Below are 23,535 nucleotides of genomic sequence, written 5' to 3'. Positions count from 1 at the left end.
AAAACAAGACAGAACCATTCTTTCCTCAGAGTTTTGGGGCATGGAACCAGATTTTGAACTCAAGTGGCCTCACACTAGCACTTTGTCCACCTTCTTGTTTTGGGGTGGTATCCCCTCATCTTAGTCCTGGACCTGCTTTGTCCCTGTCACAGTGAGTCTGAAGATACCTGTGAGGCAAGGGGCCTCACCTGTCATTTTCTTCCCCCTCTGGGTTTCAGGTGGAGACATTCCAGTGATTGAGAGGTGAGGGAGTGGGAGGAGGAAGGAGTCACAGTGTCCTTCCTCCAGGCTTGCCCTCTGGCGTGTGACGTTGCATCCCAGCTATCCTCTGATTTACCATTTCATTGAGTAACTTCCTAATTGGGTGCACCTGGCCCAAAGCACTTTGATTTACTCCCAGTGGCCATCCTTCTTCGTGTTTTGTTTTGTTTTGTTTGAGACAGGGTCTCTCTGTGAGACAGGGTCTCTCTGAGTTAGCCTTGGCTGTCCTGGACTCGCTTTGTAGACCAGGCTGGCCTCAAACTCACAGCAATCCATCTGTCTCTGTCTCCCAAATGCTGGGATTAAAGTCATGTGCCACCACACCCGGCTCTTTTGATTTTTTGAGACAGGGCTTCTTGGTGTAGATTTAGCTGTCCTGGACTCCCTTTGTAGAGGCAGGCTGGCCTCGAACTCTCAGAGCTCCACCTGCCTCTGCCTCTTGGATTAAAGGTTGTGTGCCCCACCACATTCAGTTCTCTTCTTCTTTTTTTCCTATTTTCTTTATTTTGACATAGAGTCTCACGCAGCCCCCGCTGGCCTTGAACTTCTGATCTCACTGCTTTCACATCCTGAGTGTGGCGATTTCCAGTGTGCGTCACTACACCTGTCTTTGCCGAGTTTTTCTTGGTGTCACACAGTGCTGGAAATTAAACCCAGGGCTTCGGGCATATTAGTTAACCACCCTACCAACTGAGCTGCATTCCCAGCCCTTGCTTTGGTGCTTTGAATTCTTAGTTCATTTGTTGAGGAGCAGTGACGGTGAAGCCGGTCAGTGTACCTCACAGGAGTCCCGCTGAGGAGCCACCTGCTCCCTCAGCAGCCAGCTTTGTGTAGCTGGCTTGCGCTTTGGCCCTGAAAGCCTGGGACAGAGGGGCTCTTGAACAGCAGCTATCCAAGATAGCTTCTGGAATCACCTGCCTCTGGGTCCCTTTTCTCAGTTAATAGATCAGCAGAGAATGAGTCAACCCACATCCATGGGACAGCACAAGAGGCAATAGAATGAGGAGGCCAGTGCTCCCAGATCTCCACTGCTAAGGTGGCCAGTGCTCCCAGATCTCCACTGCTAAGGTGGCCAGTGCTCCCAGAACTCCCCTGCTAAGGTGGCTAGTGCTCCCAGATCTCCTTGCTAAGGTGGTTAGTGCTCTCAGATCTCCCCTGCTAAAGTGGTCAGTGCTCCCAGATCTCCCCTGCTAAAGTGGTCAGTGCTCCCAGATCTCCCCTGCTAAGGTGGTCAGTGCTCCCAGATCTTCCCTGCTAAAGTAGCCAGTGCTCCCAGATCTCCCCTGCTAAGGTGGTCAGTGCTCCCAGATCTTCCCTGCTAAAGTAGCCAGTGCTCCCAGATCTCCCCTGCTAAGGTGGTCAGTGCTGCCAGATCTTCCCTGCTAAGGTGGCCAGTGCTCCCAGATCTCCCCTGCTAAGGTGGCCAATGCTCCCAGATCTCCACTGCTAAGCCTCCACACTTTGGTTTGTCGAGACAGAGTTTCTCTGTGTAGCCTTGGCTTTCCTGGACTCGCTGTATAGACTCACAGCGATCGCCTGCCTTTGCCTCCCAAGTGCTGGGATTGAAGGCATGTGCCGTCGCCACTACTTTCTCATTTCCCTCATTCTCCCACATCCAAAGTATGTTTGCCCTGGTGCTATGGGATTTCTCCCTGGTTTTGTTTGTTGTTTTTTTCCTGAAGACCCTCCCACTCTTTTCTATGGATGCTCAAAGATCTCCATTGCTGATCCTAACTCAAAAGACAAGGTTTTCTCTCTTCTTCAGTTCATCTCCCTCTTCCTGCCTTGCCTGCTTTTGCTTTCTTTCTTTCCCCCCAAGATGGGGTTTCTCTGTGTTAGCCTTAACTGTCCTGGGCTTGTTTTGTAGACCAGGCTGGCCTCAAACTCTCACAGCCATCCAACTGCCTCTGCCTCCCGAATGCTGGGATTAAAGGTGTGTGCCACCATGCCTGACCCCTGTTTTGTTTTCAAACTTGAATAAAATGGTCTCCAAGCTTAGTAAAATACAGAGAAGCCATGGGGTTAGACAGTTAGCTCAACAGCAGTGGGCAGCTGCTGAGTGTGTACCAAGTCCTAGCTTTGAGCCCTAGCATCCCTCTTTCCCTCTCTCTCCCTCCCTCAATGCCTACTCCTGCAAGGGTGTGAGCTCCAGAGCTAGACTGGACTGCAGTCTGTCTCCAGAAATTACTGGCTATGTGACCTCTTGATGGTAACTTAAGTCCATCTGAGTATAGCATCCAACAAATGGGCAACACCATGTGCCTCCTGTAAGGCTGTTGTGATGGCAAATTGATTTATTACATCTTAGGTATGTGTCGTTCTGGAGGCACATACAGTACGTGAACTGAAGGCCCATTACTTGCCTGGCGCGGTGGCACAGGTCTGTAATCCCAGCACTTAGGAGGCAGAGGTGGGTGGATCGCTGTGAGTTCGAGGCCAGCCTGGTCTATAGAGGGAGTCCAGGACAGGCGAGGCTACTCAGAGAAACCCTGTCTCGAAAAAAATGAGCAAACAAACAAACGAAGACCCGTTACTGCCTACAGGGAGGTGGAGTATCCGGAAGATACACGGTTTACACAGACTTTGTCTTTGCCCTCAAGGACAGGAAGTTTGGTGGCGCATGCCTGCAATCCCAGAATTTGAGAGGATTGTTGCAAGCTGGAGGCTATCCTGGTCTATCTCCAGTCAGCGCTACATAGTGAGACCCAGTCTCAAAAGCCTAACAGAACGTTAGTATGGGTACTGCATGCAGGTGAGAGGTAAAGGCAGGAAGATCAAATCCAGCCCCAATATTAATTTCAAAGCCAGCCTGGATTCCATAAGACTCTGTCTCAAAAAATGTCCCCTCCTCTATTTTTTTTTTTTTTTTTTTTTTTTTTTTTTTTTTTGGTATAGTTTGGAATAAGCATATGCCTTTAATCCCAGCACTTGGGAAGCTGAGGCAAGAAGCTGGAGAGTTCAAGGTCAGCGTGGGGCTATACAGTAAGACACCGTCAGAGCAAAGAAGTCACTGGAGTGGTGACTTTCTTCCCTTCTTCCCATATGAGGTTGCAGTGGTGGATTCTGACCCCTCGCCTCAGTGCCTAGCGTGTAGAGGGGCCTCCCTGTGTATATATTGTACTTTTCTTTTCTAAAGCTCACTTGGGCTGAGCAGAGAGAGGGGTGTCTGTGTGACAGATTCCTTCCTTCTTTCCCTCCTTTACTTCCTCTCTTCCTCATTCCTTATTTTCTTCTATTTTTGTTTTTTGGTGTTTTGTTTTTTATTTTTGGAGACAGAGTTTCTCTGTGTAGCCTTGGCTGTCCTGGACTCACTTTGTAGACCAGGCTGGCCCCGAACTCCCAGAGATCCACCTGCCTCTGCCTCCCGAGTGCTGGGACTAAAGGTGTGCGCTACCAAGCCTGGCTAGTTTTGTTTTTGAAACACAGCCTCATGATACAGCTCTGGCTGACCTAAAACTCTGTGTTTAGACAGGGCAAGCTTTGAACTCACAGAACCCACCTGCCTCTGCCTCCCAAAGTGCTGGGATTAAAGGCGTGTGCCACTACCCTCCGGCTTTTTGAGTTTTCTGATGTGGGTCTGGTTGGCCTGGAATTCTCCACAGGTCTCCTGCCGCCTCCAGGTGTTTAATTACAGGCATGTCCCATCATGCCCAATTCTACATTTTGTTGCTATTTTTGTTTTGTTTCATTCACAGACAGGGTCTCGTTCTAGTCTAAGCTGGTCTGGAAATTTACTGTCAGCTTCAAAGTCATAAGCTATTGTTGTTGTTGTTATGTTTGGTTTTTTGAGATAGGCTCTTATATACTCAGGCTAGTCCTGAACTCATTAGGTAGCCAACTTCTTTTATTTTATTTTATTTTATTTTAATTGCATTGGTGTAGTGGTGCCAGATCTTGGAGTTACAGACAGTTGTGAGCTGCCATGTGGGTGCTGGGAATTGAACCCGGATCCTTTGGAAGAACAGGCAATGCTCTTAACCACTGAGCCATCTCTCCAGCCCCCAACTTCTTAATCAATTAATCTATTTTTTGGTTTCTCTGTGAAGCCATGGCTGTCCTGGACTTGCTGTTTAGACTAGGCTGGCCTCAAACTCACAGAGATCCGCTTGCCTCTGCCTCCCGAGTGCTGGGAGTGCTGGGATTACAGGTGTGCCCCACTACGCCCAGCTAGGTAGCCAACTTTTGATCCTGGTGTTTCCACCCCCCAAGTGCCGGAATTCCAGATGTGGGGCCTCATTCCTGGTTTCTACAGTGCTGGGGATTGAACCCCTGGCCTTTGAGCATGCTAGGCAAGCACTCTAGCACCTGAGATACAGCCGCAGCTTCTCTCTCTTGTGCGGGAGTGTGTGCCTTCCGTGGGGGCTGGGAGTGGGCGGTGGTGGGGCGAGGGGGGGAAAAAGATTGACCCAGGCTGGCTTTGAAGTGTCTGTGGAGTGGACCCACCCCGATGACTCCCAGATTGCCATCACTTCTCTGGTTCTGAGATTACAGGCTTGCACCACCACATCCAGCTCTGAAATGGCTTTTAATATGTTGGTTTTGACCAACACTGCTCCTACTTCCAAGACCAACCTTGAAACCTGAGAAACTGCATTTCTTCCTTTTCTTCTCGTTTGTATAATTTGTGTGTGCGCGCGCACACATGTCTCGAAAAACAATAAACAAACAAACACAAATAAAATAAAGCCCAACTCAGTCTATTCTTGGAACCCACTTTAGGGGGAAGTGACCCAACTACACAGCTGTTGCCACATTCCCTAGAGCAATGAAATGGGGCGCATACGCGAATTAATAACTTGGCGACTAGTTCTTTCCTGGGTGGCTAGAGTCGCTACTGGGCCCATTGATGGGGAAGAGGACTTTCTCCCAGAGAGTTCTCTCTACCCTCTTGGTTAGGAGGGCCCCGAGGGCCCGGAAGCCTGCGGGCCGGAGCCCAGCGGACCAATGAGGCTGCGGGGAGGGAGGGTATAGCGCCCGCCAGCCCTTTCCGTCTTCGGCCCCGCCCCTTTAGAACGTTGTGACGTCGGAGCATTCCACGGTTGCTACATCGTCGCGAGGGGCGGGGCGCCTGTCAGGGAAGCGGTGTGCGCGGGTGGCGGGCGGGCTGGGGCTTCTCCGCACAGTGCCAGCGCCAGCGCCAGACCCGCCCGCACCCCGCGCTCTCCCTCAACGCGCGTCGCCTCTCCAAGGACTCGCCAGCCCGCACTCCTGCTCTCGCCCGTGAGCCGTCGAAGGATGGAGCTGTTGTGTTGCGAGGGCACCCGGCATGCGCCCCGGGCCGGGCCCGACCCGCAGCTGCTGGGGGACCAGCGTGTCCTGCAGAGTTTGCTCCGCCTGGAGGAGCGCTATGTGCCACGAGCCTCCTACTTCCAGTGCGTGCAAAAAGAGATCAAGCCGCACATGCGGAAGATGCTGGCGTACTGGATGCTGGAGGTAAGGCCCCGATGAGTCCCCTCTTCTCTCCTTACCCCACCCCCACCTCCGCGTCTGGGCAAATCGAAGTTGCCCAGTCCCGGCTTGAGGATCCCGACCACAATCTGCAAGATGCTTGGGCGGCCCAGACTGCAGGGGCCTGGCCTTTTCACACAGGCACCCTAGCCAGCTGCCTGCGTACTGTCCCTTTCCCTTCCCCAATCCTGATCGGCTTCCTCTGTTACTTGGCACTGTAACCAAGCTTCACTTTGGGTCGGGAAAGCGGGCTAAGGGCCATTCTTTTCCCTCCGGCTTTTCTCGGTGTCTCCTGCTTCCTTCCTTGCTCGGTGCTCTCTGGACAGCGTGTTTGGGAAACCCTGGGCTCGGCCGCCTTCGCCCCAGAACTGGTTCCTGTGTCTGTCGCGGGGTTCTGGCGGGGGAAGCTTGTGGGGGTGGCGCGCGCTTGGTTCCGGTCCACAGGGAAATGAAAAGTCCGGGAGAGACCGCGGCAGGAGTTCCCTCCCTTCCCCTTGGGAGTGGGTGTGCAGTGTGGGGGGGGGTGGTAATGAGGGTAAGGTCCCAATTCTCTCTAGGTGACCCTTCCGTCCCCCTTCCGCTCGCCGTGGGGGAGGGGAGTCTAGAATCCTTGGTGAGCATGGGCTCCTCGCTTTTACACCCCCCACTCCGGGGCAGGGAGGAGACCATGCAGAGGAAGTGGGGGGGGTCGCCTTGGGGAGGGCGCATCCTCCTCAGTTATTGATACTTGTCACTGTAAGTTTATCCTTTTATTTATTTATTTTTTTGCTCCACATTCCACTCTCCCTCCACCCCCACCCCCCACGCTGCCGTGTTTCACTTGGTCCTTCCCTAGCCGTGACTCGTGCGCCATTCCTCAGGTGTGTGAGGAGCAGCGCTGCGAGGAGGATGTCTTCCCTCTGGCCATGAACTACCTGGATCGCTACCTGTCCTGCGTCCCTACCCGAAAGGCGCAATTGCAGCTTCTAGGTACCGTCTGCCTGTTGCTGGCCTCCAAGCTGCGCGAAACCACGCCCCTGACTATTGAGAAGCTTTGCATCTATACGGACCAAGCCGTGGCTCCCTGGCAGTTGCGGGTGCGTGTGGAATCCCCCGTTGCCCCCCGCCCCCCCCCCGCTCTCAACATACTGTCGCCCTATGTACTAGAAGAAGGAATGCCAAGCTCAATCACTCCCTCCCTTACCAACCCCCGCCCCCACCTCGCCCCTGGCTAGTATTTTGGAAAAGAACTAGGGTGAGACAAAAGCCGTGTGTGGTGTGGTACTTGCGCTTCAGCTGCAGGCGTTAAACTAAATGAACCCCCTTCCTCTGACCGCAGTGGGGATCCAGGACAAGTCTGGTTGCCGGTCTATACACTAGTACTTTGCCTCCAGGTTTACAGAGCCACCGTGAGTTATTTATTGGCAGCAGCAGGGCATGTCTGCAACACCCCCACCGGAGTGGAATGTGCTTCGCGTGGGGGAGGGGGCTGCCTTGCATGAGTCTTTATCCCCGTGTGGACTTTGTGATGGAAAAGCCTCCCAGAGCTGATTAAAGCCGAGCCCTGACTGCTGGAAGGAAGTGCTGAGGTGTTTTCATCCCTTTCCTTTCTGTCCCCAAAGACACACACAGCTCCTTCTTAACCCTCCCTTCCATGTCTTCTGAAAAACTGGAGCAGCTGCTCTGGGCCGGAGAAGTAGTCTCTCTCCTTTTGCCTCTCAGCCAAAGGCCAGAGCTGCGACAGGCAGGCAGGGAGCTGAGCTGCAGCTGCTTCCGATGTGATAATGATGCTAGTCCCCTGGCCCTCCCACTCAGACCAAGGGCTTTCATAACCCTGTGGGGAGCTGCTGTCACTCCTGTGGTTTGGGAAGTGGCTCCTTGGGGCCTCTTGCTGGGAACTTGGGCTGGGCTCCTCCAGGCGGGGCAAAAATCGGTTGGGTTCTGCCCTGCCCCGAGGAGTCTAGGGAGGAGGTGGAGGAACTGCTTGGATCTGGATGAGAGCGTTGAACATCATCTCCCACAGGGTCTGGGGGAGAGGGTGGGTGAGCTGGCACCGCCCTCCCTCCACCTTGCTCTGTGGCTGGCCAAGCCTTTCCTGACCCTGAGAGGAGTCTCTGGGCCCCATCTCCTAGGGAGGAGGGCAGCAGGCAGACTAATGTGATTGGCTGGCTGGGAAGCTAGGGTACTGGGGCCCCTGACTGCTGTGAGTCGGGGAACTGGATTCCTTTTCCTCTCAAGGAGCTCTCACGGATGGGAGGCCTGAGTCGGGAATCTGGGAGGCCCCCGCAGCTCTTTGTGACGAATCTAGTAGTTTCCAGAGCCCAGGGAGCAAGATGTTTTTTTTGAGGGATTGAGGCTGGGAGGTAGACAACTTCCTCTTTGGGAAGAGATTAGGGTGGTCTACATGAGTGAGTGTGTGTGTGTGTGTGTGTGTGTGTGTGTGTGTGTGTGTGTGTGTGTGTAGTCTTTCAGAATATGAACAGTCTTTTTCCTACTCAAGGCCTGAGCTGTGAGTGGCCTGTGGTCAGGGCTGTGAGGGACCTCTAAGAACTCTAGCAGTCTAAATCCATGCACAGCAGAGGCTGGGGCCCAAGAAAGGAGGGGAAAATTCCAACCAGAGCGTCTTTGAAACCAGGGAGGAGACATATGCTGCCAGCCACTGTGTTCTTGAAGTAGGGCTGGGGGCCCTCGTGTCTTCTGGATATTGGGGAGGGTGACCCCAGTGAGGAACCCACACACTCCTGGTTGCCTCTTGGATCCTCCCCCTGGAGGCTATTGCTATTTGGTTACCATGGCAAGCCCTGGGTGCAGAATTCAAGCCTTGTCTTACTTCTACCTCTAGCCCAGGCTGGTTCTGTGGGGTCCTGTAAAAAGCCTGGGGCTGACACCTAGGTCATGGGGACAAAGAGGACAGCTGTTGCTGGGGGGCCTGGAAGAGGTTGGGTGGGGCTGTCATTTCTACCTCAATGAAGAGTCAAACCCATGAGTTCCTTCCTGAGATAAAACAATGAAGAAATCCTCCTGTGTGCAACTCGGAAATGCAAGTCAGGCCAGGTCTAGGAACTTCAGACAACTTGACTGGCCTTGGGGCTCCTTAGCCTCTTTCTAAGGCCTCTTAATGGTTATGTAGGCTTGGGTAGGTTCCCCCAGGGGTCATCTGGATTCATCCTGTTTGTCTTGGCCTCTCTCTGTCTTGAGACAGGACCCACCCCTGTTGTGTCCCACAGTAGGGGTGTGGGTTGGGTTGGGCAACCTCCCCTTTGAGGAACCTTAGGAGTGGCCTCATGCTCCTAGTGTTTTAAGACCGGGCTGAGATGCAGGGCTGGGGAAGGAGAGGATTCCAAGCCCTTGGAATTTAAGAGTTCTTTTCCTTCAACTTAGGTACGCCAGCCTCAAACTCATGGTCAGATCAAAGGGACAAGCTATGTCGTTTTAGCACCCAGTGACAATCAATAGATGCTTAAGTAAATGCCTCTAGCTCATTATTCTGCAGGGCCGGCCCCTGAAGCCAGAGGCAAAACTGTGAACCTTCTGTCCCAGGCTCACCCCTTTTGCCAGCCACTGACTCGATGCTCATTCTCCAACCCCTAGGAGTGGGAGGTGCTGGTGCTAGGTAAGCTCAAGTGGGACCTAGCTGCTGTGATCGCCCATGATTTCCTGGTCTTCATTCTGCACCGCCTTTCTCTGCCCAGTGACCGGCAGGCCTTGGTCAAAAAGCACGCCCAGACCTTTTTGGCCCTCTGTGCTACAGGTAAGAGCTAATCTGGGGAAGTCAGGTTTGAAGGGTAAGTAGTGGCCAGGAGATGGTTTCAGTGCTCAGGGCAATCTATGGTGATCCTGGGAGTATAGGGAGAGATGACTTGCCCAAGGTCTTCACCCCAGAGTTGTGGGCATTTTCTAGTTCCCTGGCCAGGCCCAACCTGGGTAGATAGAAATTTTGCTGGGCTGGGATATAATGGTTCAGTGATAGTGTGCATGCCTCAGATTGCCAGCACTGAGCAAGCGCATGCACACACACCAACCCTTCCCCCCCCTCCCTAGGACCTGCCTTCTCCCCTTGGCCCCGAGTCACTCCACCCACCACTGTGGGTTCCCAGTGTGCTGTATTTCTGCAGCCTGGTGTGTGTTGTAACCAGGGGTAGGAAGTATAAAGATGGCTCTCTTCTCATGGCTCCCTCTCTTTTACTAGATTACACTTTTGCAATGTATCCTCCATCCATGATTGCCACAGGCAGCATTGGGGCTGCAGTGCAAGGCCTAGGCGCCTGCTCCATGTCTGCAGATGAGCTCACAGAGTTTCTGGCAGGAATCACAGGCACTGAAGTGGTAAGTCTCAGGCCCCATTCACAAGTGGTGCTATTCCCCTGAATCCCCAGCAGAGGGCAGCATTAGCCCCTCTGTCCCCCCCCCCCCCCCCCCAACTCCGATTGTACACCCTTGCCTGCTTCTGTGCCTATCTCCTGGTACAGTCTGGAGAGGCCTGGGTGGAGTGAAGGGCACTGCACATAGATGCCCCTCTCTTGCCAAGTGATGTGCTGAGGCCAGGGGTGGGGGACTTGGTGTCAGATGCAGGGCTTCTCTCACACCCTTGCCACATCCTCTTGCCAGTTTCTGAGAACTAAAGACCCAATTCCTGGGCTGGGCTGTGGCCTAACCTCCTCAGACTTCCCGGTGCACAGGGGTGGTGGCCTTTTCCTTTGCACCTGCCTGTTGTCAGTTGTTTTTGGGAGAATCTCATCTGGATGACCTTGTTCTTAGGACTGCCTGCGTGCCTGTCAGGAGCAGATCGAAGCTGCGCTCAGGGAGAGCCTCAGGGAAGCTGCCCAGACGGTCCCCAGCCCGGTGCCTAAAGCCCCCCGGGGCTCTAGCAGCCAGGGGCCCAGTCAGACCAGCACTCCCACAGATGTCACAGCCATCCACCTGTAGCTTGGGACAGGCCCCCTCAGGTGGCCACCAAGCAGAGGAGGGGCCCCTGCCACCGCCTCCCTGCCTGTAGGAACAACTCATGCCGTATCTGAAGAGGGGGGCTCTTCCCCTTACAAAGCCCAAGGGGCCAGGTCCTGCCTATCCCCACAGTGTGCACTAAGGGGCTGGCTGGTCATGAGGGTGTCTGCATGGCCAGTCAGCTCCTCTTCCATCCCACGTGACCAGCTTTGGCTGCTTTGGGTCTTGCTGGTCAGAGAAATTCAGACAGGTAAAATCCACACACCAGCACTCCTTTTGGAGGCCCTCCCCTGAGGCTCTTTATCTTCTCAATTGCCAAAACGCCCCAGGACCTTCCAAAGGTGGTGTCCCTCCTAGGGCCACTGCATTTGGATTCAGATCCTTCAAGCATCCTGACAAGACTTGCATGAAGAGCCAACCTAAGATGGCCACCGTGCAATCCAGACTCCCAGCTGCTCTTAGAGGGAACAGCCTAGGCCTTGGTCAGAAGAACAAGAACCCAAATTGTTGCTTTGCTTCCTGCTTAGCTTCTGTGATTGAGGGATCTTGAGGGGGTGCTGATGGTCATTTTAATTTATTGCTTTGACTACAACTGTAAGAGGGTACAGTGAGGCCTGTATCCAACAAGGAGTGGTAACCCTGGCGGTTGCTGTTTCCCTCCCCTCTGCTAGCGCTTTGTGGCCCAGGAGCTGCTACAGCCTGGGATGGGGCCATGCCTTTCTCTCCTTAGCCCTCCACCTCATCTCCCAGCAGAGGGTTTAAGAAGGGATGGGTGCTGTGGAGGTGACTGAGCTATCTGGAGAGTGAGCAAGCCCTATGGACACAGGTCTTTCCTCAGGCCACAAGGTTTGGGCTGGTGGCCCATTTCTATCATGCTGCCTTAATAAAGATTTCGGAATAAAATTGGCTTTGGCACCTGCAATCACTGGGAATGTGTGTAGAGCTAGGAGAGGCATGAGTCAGATGTCTCAGGCAGAGGAGGTGCCTCTCTTGGAAGGATCAGGTAGTCAGTGCTGAGGCAACATGGCCTTCTGCTTTCTCTGCACTTCTACAAACTATGGTGCTAAGGAGTGGCCACCAAACCCTAGAGGGCTAATGGGAAAACAGGGCTGGACAGTTTTAGTTTTATGTAAAGCCACACAATTTTGGAGGTACTCAGGGATGGTGGCCATCTTTTGCTAGCACTCATGGGACAGAGGAAGACACACTGAGCCAGCCTGTGCTGCATGGCAAAATCCTGCTCCAGAGCCATCCATGGGGAGTGGGAGCTGCAGCTTAGAGCACTGGCTACTCTGGGGAACCTGAATTTGATTTTCAGCACTTGCAACTATTTGTAAATCCAGCCTCAGAGGATCTGAAGCCATGCAGGCACAGTGCTCATGTGCATCAAAAAAACAAAACCGGATGAATGGGGTTAGGGTGTGGCTGGAAACACTTCCCCTAGTGAGGCGGCAGGCTTGGTTCCCATCCTCATGACTGCAAAGAGGCAAACTGCTAGAGCTGGGAGCACAGGGAGTACTTTGGCTGAGTCAGGTGCAATTTTCTTTGCATTTCCCTTGTGTTTCGGAGATGAACTAACGTAAACAAATAAGAAGTCCTCAGAAGACTGGAACTGTCTCCAGCTACACAAACTGGACTGGGACAGATGCACTGTTTGAAAAGCAAAGGTGGTGTGACAGGATGCCTCCAGCCAGCAGTAATGCAGTGTTTGCCGCTACAATGGCAAGGCAGGGTGTTACTAACTAGCTAGCAGCAGCTGGCCTCTAACTTAAAAGACTTGTGCCTGGCTGCAACCAGAATTACATGCAAAATTTCCAAAGCCATTAAAAAAATAGGAAGGTTGCAGGCCTAGCCTTTTAAAAGCTGAGCCATTTCAGACAGGCAGATCTCCTGAGTTTCAGGCCAGCCAGGTCTACAGAGTGACAGCCAAGGCGACACAGGGAAACCCTGTCTCAAAAAAGCCAAAACCAAGCCAATCAACCAAGACTGTTCTCTGCTTATTAGGCAGACACAGGCACCTGACCAGGTCTGTCAGCCAACCTAAAGCTCTTGTTGCTCAGAACCCTAGGAGGAAAGTACACTTGACCTTTTCTGACTGCTGTTGCATCACTGTTCTCAAGGAAGGGCCTGCTCCTCCTATATAGCCCTTTACCTCCCCAATGGACAGCTCTATGGCAGCAGAGGCTGGTGGTCCCCAAAGCAGCCCATGACCGGATGCCATGTCAAACGTGAGCAGGGCAGACACACACAACTTCCTCTTTGCAGAGAAAAAGGGAAGCAGAGTCTAAAGAGACAACCTTGGCCAGGTGTGGTAGCACACGCCTTTAATCCCAGCACTCTGGGAGGCAGAGGCAGGCAGATCGTTATGAGTTCAAGGCCAGCATGGCCTACAAAGTGAGTCCAGGACAGCTAATGCTACACAGAGAAACCCTGTCTCCAAAAACAAAAAAAGACAACCTTGTCCAACTAAGGGGTAGGATGAGGCTTCTGTGGAAACTAAGAACCCACTCCTCTGAACTGGGAACAGGGCAGAGCCACAGGGAGCCACAAGAGACCTCCACCTCTAGCTACAGGGAGAGGCAGGAGCCTCTAGGGGTTGTACCAAAATACAAGTGTTCCAATAAATAACTGCCTGTTTTATCCACAAACCAGTCAACTGATACAGTAACTGGAGAGATCAGTCCTTAGACCACATGACAGCAGGGTTGTGGCGGCGCTGAGCTGGGGTAACTTCAGTTAGCTTCCAGTGAGCAGGGACCAAAGCCTAGAGTGGCAGAGAAAGCCAAAGCCAGATTTGAGTCCTCCCTGGCCAGAACTGGAGCCACAGATGCCATGGCAACCCTTCAGCACCTTGACCTAGGTCTTTACATCTTGGGCCACCACTTGGGGTCCTCCCATGTCCCCTGGACCAAGACAGGTGACTGTTCTCATTCCATGGTGACAGGAATGTCTTCCACATCTCTGGGGACTGCACTCTGAAGCTCACGCCTGATTTCAGGGGATAGCTGTGGGTGGGGCTGCAGGCGAAGCAGTTCCAGGAGGGCCTCCTTCTGCTCTGTGGCCAAGTCAGCCTTGTAGCGTTGTGCCAATGTCAGAAGGCACTGGTGCCAGAGCACAGGCAGCTGGCGCTTCTCTGTCCGGAAGCCCAGGAAATGGAAGACCAGGGCATCCAGCACCCGGTAGGGCAGCGCGTACTTCTTATCCAGCAGCAGGCGCAGGAAGATGCTGTTGGCACCGCTGTATTCCATCTCTGCGATCTTCAGCATGGCCGCACTGAGAGGGAAGGAGGAATTATGGGCCATGGGAGGGATGCTGGGAAGGCTCCTCCCCAGACTGACGCTTACCTACAGCACTCCAAGGGTGTCACCACAGGTTTCTCACCCATGCATTACCACTCTCCTGAGATTCTCTACCATCTCTATACATCCTTCCCCCAGCCCTGCCTCTGGCCTGGAGAGTAAGCAGTCTCTGTATTTAACTACAGGCGTGTCCAAATGCCTCACCATTGCCACCTTTATCACACTCTCCTCCTAAGAGTCTACTCATTCATGCCACCATTCGACTACTTACTATGTACCAGGTCCTAGGATCCCGCTCGTTAAGCCCTTCTATTCTACTGGAGTAACTGTACACCCACTGGCTTACACAAGCCGCAGACCCTGGGTGATCACAGCTCACTCGTGACCAAGCTCTGGCACCCCCACTACATGGCTCTCCGCTGACCAGCCCTCCTCCACCTCACCACGCTACCTGGAGTGCAGCACAGGGATGGAGCACTTGGTGATGATGCTGCCCACGATGATGGCTTCTCGGAGGGTACAAGTGCCAGACTCACACAGTGGGATCAGGATTCCTAGGCAGAGTTAGATGCAGCAACTTTTAGTCTGAGGGGAGGGAAGTGAAGTGCCTTTCACCAAGCAAGAGCTCTGGCGCCCCCTTTCACCCCTGCTTCTGGGTTTTTACCTTTGAACCAGGCTCCAGGCTTGAACAGGGCCTTCTTGAGTGCCATGTAGAGGTGAAAGTTGAGTCGCTTGTACTCAGCAATGTCGTCTCGCACTCGGGGAAGCAGGACAAGGTTGTAGAAGCGCTGTGCCATACGCTCCTTCAGGTTTGAGGCAAAAATCCTAGCAAGTGGGAGTTTCTGAGTCACAAGAGAGCCTGGCCCTTTAGCATCACCATGGGCGGCACATGCAGGAAGTTTTATACTAAGACACATTTCAGAGGGGTATGTGGGACTTGTGTGCATACATACCCAGGTCAGCTTAAAGAGACAGAGGACAGCAACAGGACATACCCAAAACAGAGCACGCAGTGTCCTTCTAGTGTTTAGTTTATTTTATGTCTGTATGTATTTTGACTGCATGTATGCCTGTGCCCACATATTATCCTGGTGCCCATGGCGGCCAGGGGAGAAATCAGATCTCTTGGAGCTAGCGATGGTTGTGAGTCACCATGGGTGGCTGAGAATCGAGCCCAGTACTCAGGAACAAGTGCCAAGCCATCTCTCTGGCTGCTAGTTGTTTTTCTTAAGTGTGGTGCTGGAGCCCGTGGCCTTGTGTGCATTATTTAAGTGAGGCACGCTGAGCTATTCCCCAGGCCAGTCTGCGCTGGCTACTCAGCTGCTTGCTCTCCTTCCCCATCACGAGGAACCTGCGATCACCTGGAGGATCAGAATTCTCAAGCTACCCTCCCACACCAGGGCGGTTATCATGGAAGCTAAAAGCTCTTCTCACTGAAGTCTACCACAGGACTCGGTGCTGGAAATGCAAGAGCAAAAGTTAAGGCAGAGAGCCCTGGGTCAATGGGAGGGCTGAGGCAGGCAGAGCCTGCACACCCCACCCCTACCCCACACATCAGCCATCCTGGTCCATCTACACCACCTGGTGGCCTGATACATGGCAGCTGCAGTCCAGGCCTCAGGCTCAGTGACATAGAGGATTTGCTCCCAGTTGGACAGTGCAGGGATGATCTTAAAAGCCTTGGGCAGTTTCCCACTGCGGTACTTCGATAATACCTGGGGACAAGGGAAGCAAAATCAACATCCATGGTTGAGGTCCTAGGCCCCTGTCCCTGTCTCTTGCACAGCCTCACTTAACTTCCAAACAATCCAGAAAGACTTATTCTTCAGGTGACCAGAGTTTAGTGGACTCCCAGGGTCAGTAGGGGGCAGCACAAGACCCGACTCTCAATCCTGTCCTTGGTCACTATGGCTTATTTGGAGAGGCCATGGGTGAGAGCCCACCCTCCTGTCCGGACATCCCACCACGTCCGCCCTCTTAGCTCTCACCTCCCGAACTCCTCTGTAGACTTCCAGGACCCGGGGATCCAGCTGCGGCATAGGGAAGCCTGACACCTCCGACATGACAGTCTGCACCTCTGTCTGCTTTTCAGTCAGCTTCTCCATGATGATGTCGGCCAGGGTGCGTCTACAGAGACGGGAAGCGGAGCGGGAAGGGCGAGGGTCACTTCCTACAGAACTCTAAAATCCACTCACCCTCTTCAGGGATTTACTTTTTGGTTTTTCTGTGTGTACCCGTGGCTGCCCTGGAACTTACTCTGCAGACTAGGCTGGCCTCGAACTCAAGAGATCCGCCTGCCTCTGCCTCCCAGTGCTGGGATTAAAGGCGTGCAACACCACTGCCTGGCTCCTGTTTATTAAAAAAGGCATAAGCCTTTAATCCCAACACTTGGGAGGCAGGTAGCTCTCTGTGAGTTTAAGGCCAGCCTGGTAGTCTTCATAGAGAGATCCAGGCCAGTCGGGACTAGAGTAAGAACCTGTCTCAAAGGAAAAAAAGGAGAGATGTTGGCATAATGTTCTTGTGGACTGGGTACAGTTTACCCTTGCTCATTCAAATGCTGATTTCTCTACCCCACTCTCTGGATCAATCAGGACATGCATTGTGATGCTTATTCTAAGTATCTCCCCTTTCAAGTTTGTGTAAACATGTCACCATTTATTTGTTCTCGGTGTTGCCAATAACAACAAACTAGCCAATGCTGAGCAATAACAGAGAATAGAGCGGGACATCTTGATCCAGGGGAGGAAAAAAGAAGGGGGAGAGGACGGAGCCACAAGAAGGAACGAGCCAGACCTAGGCTATGAGTAAAAAGCCAAGTATAAAGTGGGAAGTCAGAACTGGAGTACGGAGACTGAGGACGGAGTAATTACTGTGCAGCACTGTGCTCCAGGCTAGTCACATAAACCCCAGGCTCTCTGTGTGGTTATTTGGGTATAAAGCTGGTTAAGGAGTAACCGCTGACTTTACTAAAATAATAATTCAACATTAAATATTAATCATTTTTCAACAGGAGAGTCACGTAACATCTCCAGTCAGATCAAGAATGCCTCACACACTTGCACATCATCCTTGCAGAGGTGCCACGCTAGTCTCTTATTGTTCCAGTTTTAGTCTACATGCGGCTGGGAGTGAGCACATCACAAACCCTGCCCTGCCAGGATGACCCTGCAGCCTCAGCTCCTCTATGTGCATTTAGCCACCACCAACTGCTGCAGAGAGCAAAGGGCCTGACTGCCACCACCACCTAAGACAAAGTGAGCAGTGGGGCGGAGGTTAAGTTCTCTCTCTGAGGTCAGTTCTGTTCAGGTGTCAGTCCTGCTTCTTCTATTCCCTGCCTGGTATTGGGCCTGTCACTTTACTCCTCTGTGCCTCAGTTTTCTTAGCTGTAAAGTGGTGACATTAAAGGACTACCTTGTACAGTTAACTGAAGGGTTAAATGAAAGACTGTCTGCGCAGCCCTCGGAACTGTCAGTCCAGAGCCAGCACGTAGTGAGGGCTGCCAGCCTCAAGGAATGGGGAGCACCCTTGAGTACAAACTGGAGTTCTGAGCCAAGGGGTGGTGGTGCACGCCTTTACTCCCAGCACTTGGGAGGCAGAGGCAGGCGGATCTATGAGTTCAAGGCCAGCCTGGTCTACAGAGCTAGTTCCAGGACAGCCAAGGCGACACAGAGAAACCTGTCCTCCAAAAACCAACCAAAAAACTAAATAATACATAATTGGAGCTCTGGCCTCGTGGGTGTGCCACACATCTCCACTACCTGCCAAGACTCCAGGGAGCTTCATCCTTTAAGAAGGCTACAGCAGCTGGGCGTGGTGGCGCATGCCTGTAATCCCAGCACTTGGGAGGCAGAGGCAGGCAGATTGCTCTGAGTTCAAGGCCAGCCTGGTCTAACACAGAGAGACCCTGTCTTGAAAATACACACACACACACACACACACAGAGAGAGAAAGAAGAAGGCTACAGCACCACCGCCCCTCCACTTGTAGAAATAGTCCTCAGACCAACTAAATCCTTTTCAGCCTCAGCATCTTCTAAACTTTATTGTTACTGCTGTGCGTACGCAAGTGGAGGTCAGAAGACCACCCCATGGAGCAAGCTTCTCCTTCTTCCTTTAAGTGGGTCCCAGGGATTGAAGGCAGGCCATCAGGCTTGCACAGCAAGCACACTTCATCCACTGAGCCATCTTGCCACCTTCCCCGCTCATTCTCTTTAAACAGAAGCTATTAATTGTGGATTCCAAATTGCCAGCATCTGGGCTGGAGAGATGGCTCCGTGGGTAAGAGCATTTAGTGCTCTTGCACGACTGGGTTCCGTTCACATCATCTGCAGAGTTGGCTCACAGCCTCCAGGAGCTCCACTTCTGGTTCTCACCTTCAAGGGGACCAGGAACACACAAGATGCACATCATATGGGCAAAATACTCACACACATAAAGTAAAATGAAGAAAAACAAGTTCCTGGGTTTTTTTTGTTTCATTTTTCAAGACAGGGTCTCTCTGTGTAGCCTTGGCTGTCCTAGACTCGCTTCATAGACCAGGCTGGCCTCAAACTCACAGTGATCCACCTGCCTCTGAGTGCTGGGATTAAAGGCGTGTGCCCACCATGCCTAGCCAAAAAAAGCTTTTAACAAACTACCACCATAGTAGGTTGTGGTCTGCTAATGGCATCTTCAGAGGCCACTGACATGTACTTAAAATTGTCCTCAGTTGGGGCTGTCATTCAGTCACACAATACTTGCCTTACATGGATGAGATTCTAGCCTACACCACCACAAAGAAAAAAGAGTTTCTCTGCCACCTTTTTCTGTGTCAGGGAGCACTGAATAGATTCCCCGGATCTGAGTCTTATGGTCTGCATGACACTAGTGGGAGGTGCTTTAATTTCCTAGACACAGATGTGGGGACCGATGCTCGGAGGTCAACAACTCACCAACGTCTCAAGGCTTTATGGGGAAAGGGTGAAATTGAAGCCTTTCATCTCCTAGTTTGGGTGTTTCACAGTACCTTCAATGCTTGACACTTGGCAATTCCCGGAATAATTGTTCACAACTGGTATCTTGAGGGGGAGATGTCAGAGACAGCTGCTAAAGATCCTCAGGGTTTGGCTTCCAACATTAAAAAAAAAAAAGCTATCCAGCCCAAACAACAAAGACTGAAAGCCCTGAATTAAAGGAAGCCTAAGATAGAAGAGAACAGCCTGAGAACAAATACAACAGACGGATCCCCCAATGCAAAACGGAGCTGGGTAACGCAGGGAGTTCCAGCTCAGGCAGGCAAAAGGGGAGGCAGCTTGAGTCTGGGTTAGTGCCGTTCAGAAGGTCCACTGCTGGCTGGCAACACTCAGCCCGAACGCTGTGCTCTGCAGGAACTTTCCACCTTTTCAGCCTTACCTGGCGGGAGGGTTCTTGTTCATGAACATCTCGATGGCACGTTCGTCTTCAGGGTCCACGACCACCTCTGCTTGGTGCTCCACCATGGTCATTTTGGCCGCCTTCTCCAGGGTGGGCCATTCCTCATCCTCCTCATCAGATCCATCCTGTGGCACGCCCAGCCCTGAAAGAAGGCAGACGAAGCAATGAGGATGCCGGGCGACTATGTACTGCATGCCGAGGGGCCCGGAGATGCACTTGAGCACAAGGAAGGACAGAGAGAGCTGCGAACTATCTTTCTGTCCCCAGAGACTTGGGATAAAGCGATGCCAGTAAGTAATGGTCGACTTGTCATCCTCAGGCACCTACGAGGACCCATCCTGTACTGTGCATGTGTAACCTCGTTAGTCCAGATAACCTCGAGACCATTATACTGAATTCAAATCGGGGCAGAGAAGTTGATGTGCCCAGAGCAGGTAGTCTGGATCCCAACTTGCCTTCTTCCTCACTGTGTGGCTTGCACGCTGCATCATGTGCTAAAACTGAAACCACGGTAGAGGCGGGATGTACCACAGGCACTAAGATGAGGATGGAGGGTGAGGAGGCTTTGCGTGAGAGATCTGGGAGCAGGAGTATGCTCCATATCCTGGAAAAGGACTTTGATATTAAGTGTTGGGCATTAAGGAGCCAGAGCCAGAAATGAAGCATAAAGCCAAAGGCTGGCAGTGGCATTCAGACTCCACCCAACAACACAGGAAAACCACTGACTTACGTAGTCAAGCATGACCTGGAATCCTTGGCCCTCATGTCTCCACCTCCCAAGTGTTGGGATCACAAACACGAACCACAATGCTTAACACTGAACCCTGATTTTTTTTTTTTTTTTGAGAGACAGGGTCTGACCTTGTAGCCTTGGCTGTCATGAGACTTGCTCAGACGTAGAGATCTGGCTGCTTCTGCTTCCTAAGTGCTGAGATTAAAGTCATGTGCCAGCACACCTGGCTGACTTTGGGAACACCACACATAGCTGGCAAGGCACCCGGGAAAGAGTCTAATAAATCAAAGGAGCTGAAATTACACAACAACAGGTCATCTGCTACAGAAGTAGATTAATCGTGTATTGTGTATATAGCACTCAGGAGAGTATGCAAAGCGTGTCCAGCAAGAACCAAGGTTTTCTTGTTTGTTTTAGTTTTATTTATTGTATTTTATGTGTATGAGTGTGCCTGGTGCCCAAAGAGGTCAGAAGAGGGCAGCTAGTCCCCTGGAACTGGAGTTACAGACAGCTGTGCTCTGCCAAGTAAATACCTGAAACCAGACTCAGGTTTTCTGCAAGAACAAGGACTATGAAGAGCTAAGGACCAATTCTTTCGAGTTTTCCTGTTTTCTACACACCCACCACGCCTCGCACATGCACACGAAATAAGTATTTGTCAACAAGCAAAGGAAGACAAGTGCTGTGAAACAAATAGGGAAGAGAGGTGAAGAGACGGACACTGACACTTGTGGGCTAGGTGCTTCGTCTGTTGTGTATGAAGCCACGCTGGCCATGGAGGGTCTGGCTGGAACCTAAGGTTAGCTGATTGGACTGGCTGCCCCTGGAACTGCCATCCTACCCCTCACGCTTTCAAAGCACGGACTTCAGTGGCTGAAATTACCTTATCCCCTCCCTAGCTGGTGGGCAGACCCCGAACAGAGACACACCAGATAGGGTGCCGTTGATCTCTAGCTACTGAATGGACCACAGAGGATACAGAATACAATTAGGAGGCCACCATGGTGATTCAGGGAAGAGACTGTGGTAGCTTAAAAGGAGGATGTTCAAAAAAAAAGAGGACAAAAAAAAAAAAAAAAAAAAAAAAAAAAAAAAAGAGAACGTTCCAAGTTAATGGAGAGTGGTTTGGTTCTGGATATAATCTGAAGACAAAGTCATCAGGATTTACTGACAAATCGGATGTGAAGAGAGAAAGAGGAGTGCCATACTGTGCCTTGAACAGCAGAAGGCTAATGTGCTGACAGACTCCACGGAGCAAGGTGAGAGCAAGTTTGGGAAGGAAGTCATAATTTCTGTCTCAGACACAATAAAACTAGAGATAAATAGTCTTCAATGTGGTGATGTCAGGTAGACAGACGGGTAGAAAGATGTGGGTTCCCTGGAAGAGCTTTGTGGGGGAAAAAAGCTGGAAGTAGTCATCAAACAGATGGTTTCAAAGTGGAATTTGCGCCGGGCGTGGTGGCGCACGCCTTTAATCCCAGCACTCGGGAGGCAGAGGCAGGCGGATCACTGTGAGTTCGAGGCAAGCCTGGTCTACAAAGTGAGTCCAGGGTGGCCAAGGCTACACAGAGAAACCCTGTCTCGAAAAACCAAAAAAAAAAAAAAAAAAAAAAAAAAAAAAAAAAAAAAAAAATCAAAGTGGAATTTGCTGCCAGCTCCACAGGAAGACCAGAAGCTCAAGGCCTGCCTTGGTCACACAGCAAATTCAAGTCCAGCATCAACAACCTAAGGAGACCCAGTTTCATAATTTAAAAAAAAAAAAAAAAAAGTTTTAAAGGGTTGGTGTGGTATCAAACTCCTATTATGTATGCTATTACTTGGAAAGAGGCAAGATCAGAAGTGCAGGGTCATTTTCATCCACATACAAAGTTTGAGGCCATTCTGGGCTCCATGAGCCTCCATTTAAAAACAACAATGAAGCCATATTCAATTATGCCAATACTGCTTTTAAGACAAATAAAATAAAAATGTAATCCCAGCACTTGGAGAGGCAGAGACTGGTGGATCTCTGTGAGTTCCAGGCCAGCCTGGTCTACAAAGCGAGTCCAGGCTAGCCAAAGCTACACTGAGAAACACCAAAACAACACTGTTTCCTCTCCCCTACCACTTTCCCGTTTGCTTTTTTTCAGGTCTTACAAGGGTATGGAATCTGGGACACCCGCCTTACAGAATTAATGTCGGCCTGTTTTTGTTTTTAATAGGATTATCGTCGGGCTGGAGAGACAGCTCAGGTTGAGAGCACTGTCTGTTCTTCCAAAGGTCCTGAGTTCAATTCCCAGCAACTACATGGTGGTTCACAACCATCTATAATGAGATCTGGTGCCCTCTTCTGGTGTGCAGGCATACATTTGAACAGAATACTGCATAAATAGTAAATTAACCTAAAAAAAAAAGAATATTTTCTCTTTCTCTCTCTCGCAGGACAGGGCTATACCATGTAGCTCAGGCTGAACTGCAACTTCCTATTTAGCCAAGAAGGCCTTCTTTTGCCTTAACTCCTCGAGTGCTGGGAGTACAGGCGAGTATCGCCGTTCCTGGCTGGAATATATTGCTCTAATTATCTATTTAATGTTCCGGTGCTAACTGGAGGGACGAACATCTTATTTCTGTATCAGCTGCTTAAACGCAGTACAGTTCAAAGCATTACGCAGGCAGCCCACAAATACTTCAAACGCGCATGCTAGAACTAGGTGTGAGAGATCACTTTCTGTTGGCTTAACTTGGTTCTGGAAGCCTGGGGTGGAGGTGAAGGACCACGCGGCAAAGTAAAGCCGCCTATTCTTTTTAATTCCAACCCAGTGTCCATCCGGACTGTGTTAACCCGGCCCAATCCATCACTCCAACCCTGTCACTGACCCAGCCTCGTGGCGCGTTCTCGCGGCTTTGCCGGTCGCTCTCCAGTCCCATGTTCCGTCTCGAGCTCCTCCTGCTGCTGCCGGGCTTGCTGCAAAATCCGTCTGCTCAACCTGGGTCCCACGTACTCTTCTTCCTCTTCGGCCCCGCGCCCCCGCCGTTTGTCTCGGGTCCCCGCGCGCACTGCGTTCCCAGCCAGAATCTGCTCAGCCAAAGGCGCATGCTTCTCCTGATTGCCGGCCCCACGGGCCACCTTGAATTTGGGCATTTTTCTCAAAAAGCTTGCCCACAAGCTTTACACGTGTGAAGCCGGCTGAAAGCCGAGACTGCGCTTGCGCCTGGTATTCCGGGCGCGAGGTCGCTGAGAGATCACAGTGCCCTCCAGCGTTCGGAGGCCGGAAGTTCATCATGTACCATCATCTCTCGGAATGCTCCGGGGCCTGGAGCTGGAGCCCCCAAATTCTTAGGTAATCTGTCCGGAAGAGATAGATGTCCGAGTCACCTTTTCTAGAATTCATGAGAGTAGCCTAGGGTGTCCTGTGAAAGTGTTTGCGCGCCTCGGGGAGGAGCCGGACCGATGACGTACTAGGAGTGGCAACCGCTGGAG

The 23,535-nt window shown here is 51.8% G+C and overlaps 2 protein-coding genes across 2 annotated transcripts; one reads left to right on the top strand and one right to left on the bottom strand.

Moving 5' to 3' along the window:
* Nucleotides 1-4,936: 4,936 nt before the first annotated feature.
* On the top strand, nt 4,937-11,554 carry Ccnd3 (cyclin D3). Its single transcript, XM_051152844.1, has 5 exons — nt 4,937-5,694; nt 6,570-6,785; nt 9,280-9,439; nt 9,878-10,014; nt 10,447-11,554. Exons 1-5 carry the CDS (start codon nt 5,497-5,499, stop codon nt 10,612-10,614), a joined length of 879 nt encoding a protein of 292 aa, XP_051008801.1. The 5' UTR covers nt 4,937-5,496; the 3' UTR covers nt 10,615-11,554.
* A 1,796-nt stretch (nt 11,555-13,350) lies between these two features.
* Bysl (bystin like) lies at nt 13,351-23,480 on the bottom strand. The gene is made up of 7 exons (XM_051152841.1): nt 22,938-23,480; nt 19,322-19,484; nt 15,920-16,058; nt 15,513-15,646; nt 14,596-14,756; nt 14,383-14,485; nt 13,351-13,905 (listed from the first exon to the last, which is right to left on the bottom strand). Exons 1-7 carry the CDS (start codon nt 23,194-23,196, stop codon nt 13,560-13,562), a joined length of 1,305 nt encoding a protein of 434 aa, XP_051008798.1. The 5' UTR covers nt 23,197-23,480; the 3' UTR covers nt 13,351-13,559.
* Nucleotides 23,481-23,535: the final 55 nt, after the last annotated feature.

Source organism: Acomys russatus, chromosome 11 (genome assembly GCF_903995435.1).
Source record: "Acomys russatus chromosome 11, mAcoRus1.1, whole genome shotgun sequence".
Taxonomy (NCBI): Eukaryota; Metazoa; Chordata; class Mammalia; order Rodentia; family Muridae; genus Acomys; species Acomys russatus.
The sequence above is the reverse complement of the archived record's forward strand: the minus strand, read 5'-3'. Positions and strand labels throughout refer to the sequence as shown.

What these genes read in the sequence shown, in the direction of transcription:
- Ccnd3 (XM_051152844.1), top strand. Translation starts at nt 5,497, where the DNA reads ATGGAGCTGTTGTGTTGCGAGGGCACCCGGCATGCGCCCCGGGCCGGG. An exon ending in TGGCGTACTGGATGCTGGAG is followed by an intron (nt 5,695 to 6,569) that starts GTAAGGCCCCGA and finishes GCCATTCCTCAG; the next exon opens with GTGTGTGAGGAGCAGCGCTG. An exon ending in TTTGGCCCTCTGTGCTACAG is followed by an intron (nt 9,440 to 9,877) that starts GTAAGAGCTAAT and finishes CTCTTTTACTAG; the next exon opens with ATTACACTTTTGCAATGTAT.
- Bysl (XM_051152841.1), bottom strand. Translation starts at nt 23,196, where the DNA reads ATGCCCAAATTCAAGGTGGCCCGTGGGGCCGGCAATCAGGAGAAGCAT. An exon ending in TCTACAGAGGAGTTCGGGAG is followed by an intron (nt 15,647 to 15,919) that starts GTGAGAGCTAAG and finishes CCTTGTCCCCAG; the next exon opens with GTATTATCGAAGTACCGCAG. An exon ending in GCCTGGAGCCTGGTTCAAAG is followed by an intron (nt 14,486 to 14,595) that starts GTAAAAACCCAG and finishes AACTCTGCCTAG; the next exon opens with GAATCCTGATCCCACTGTGT.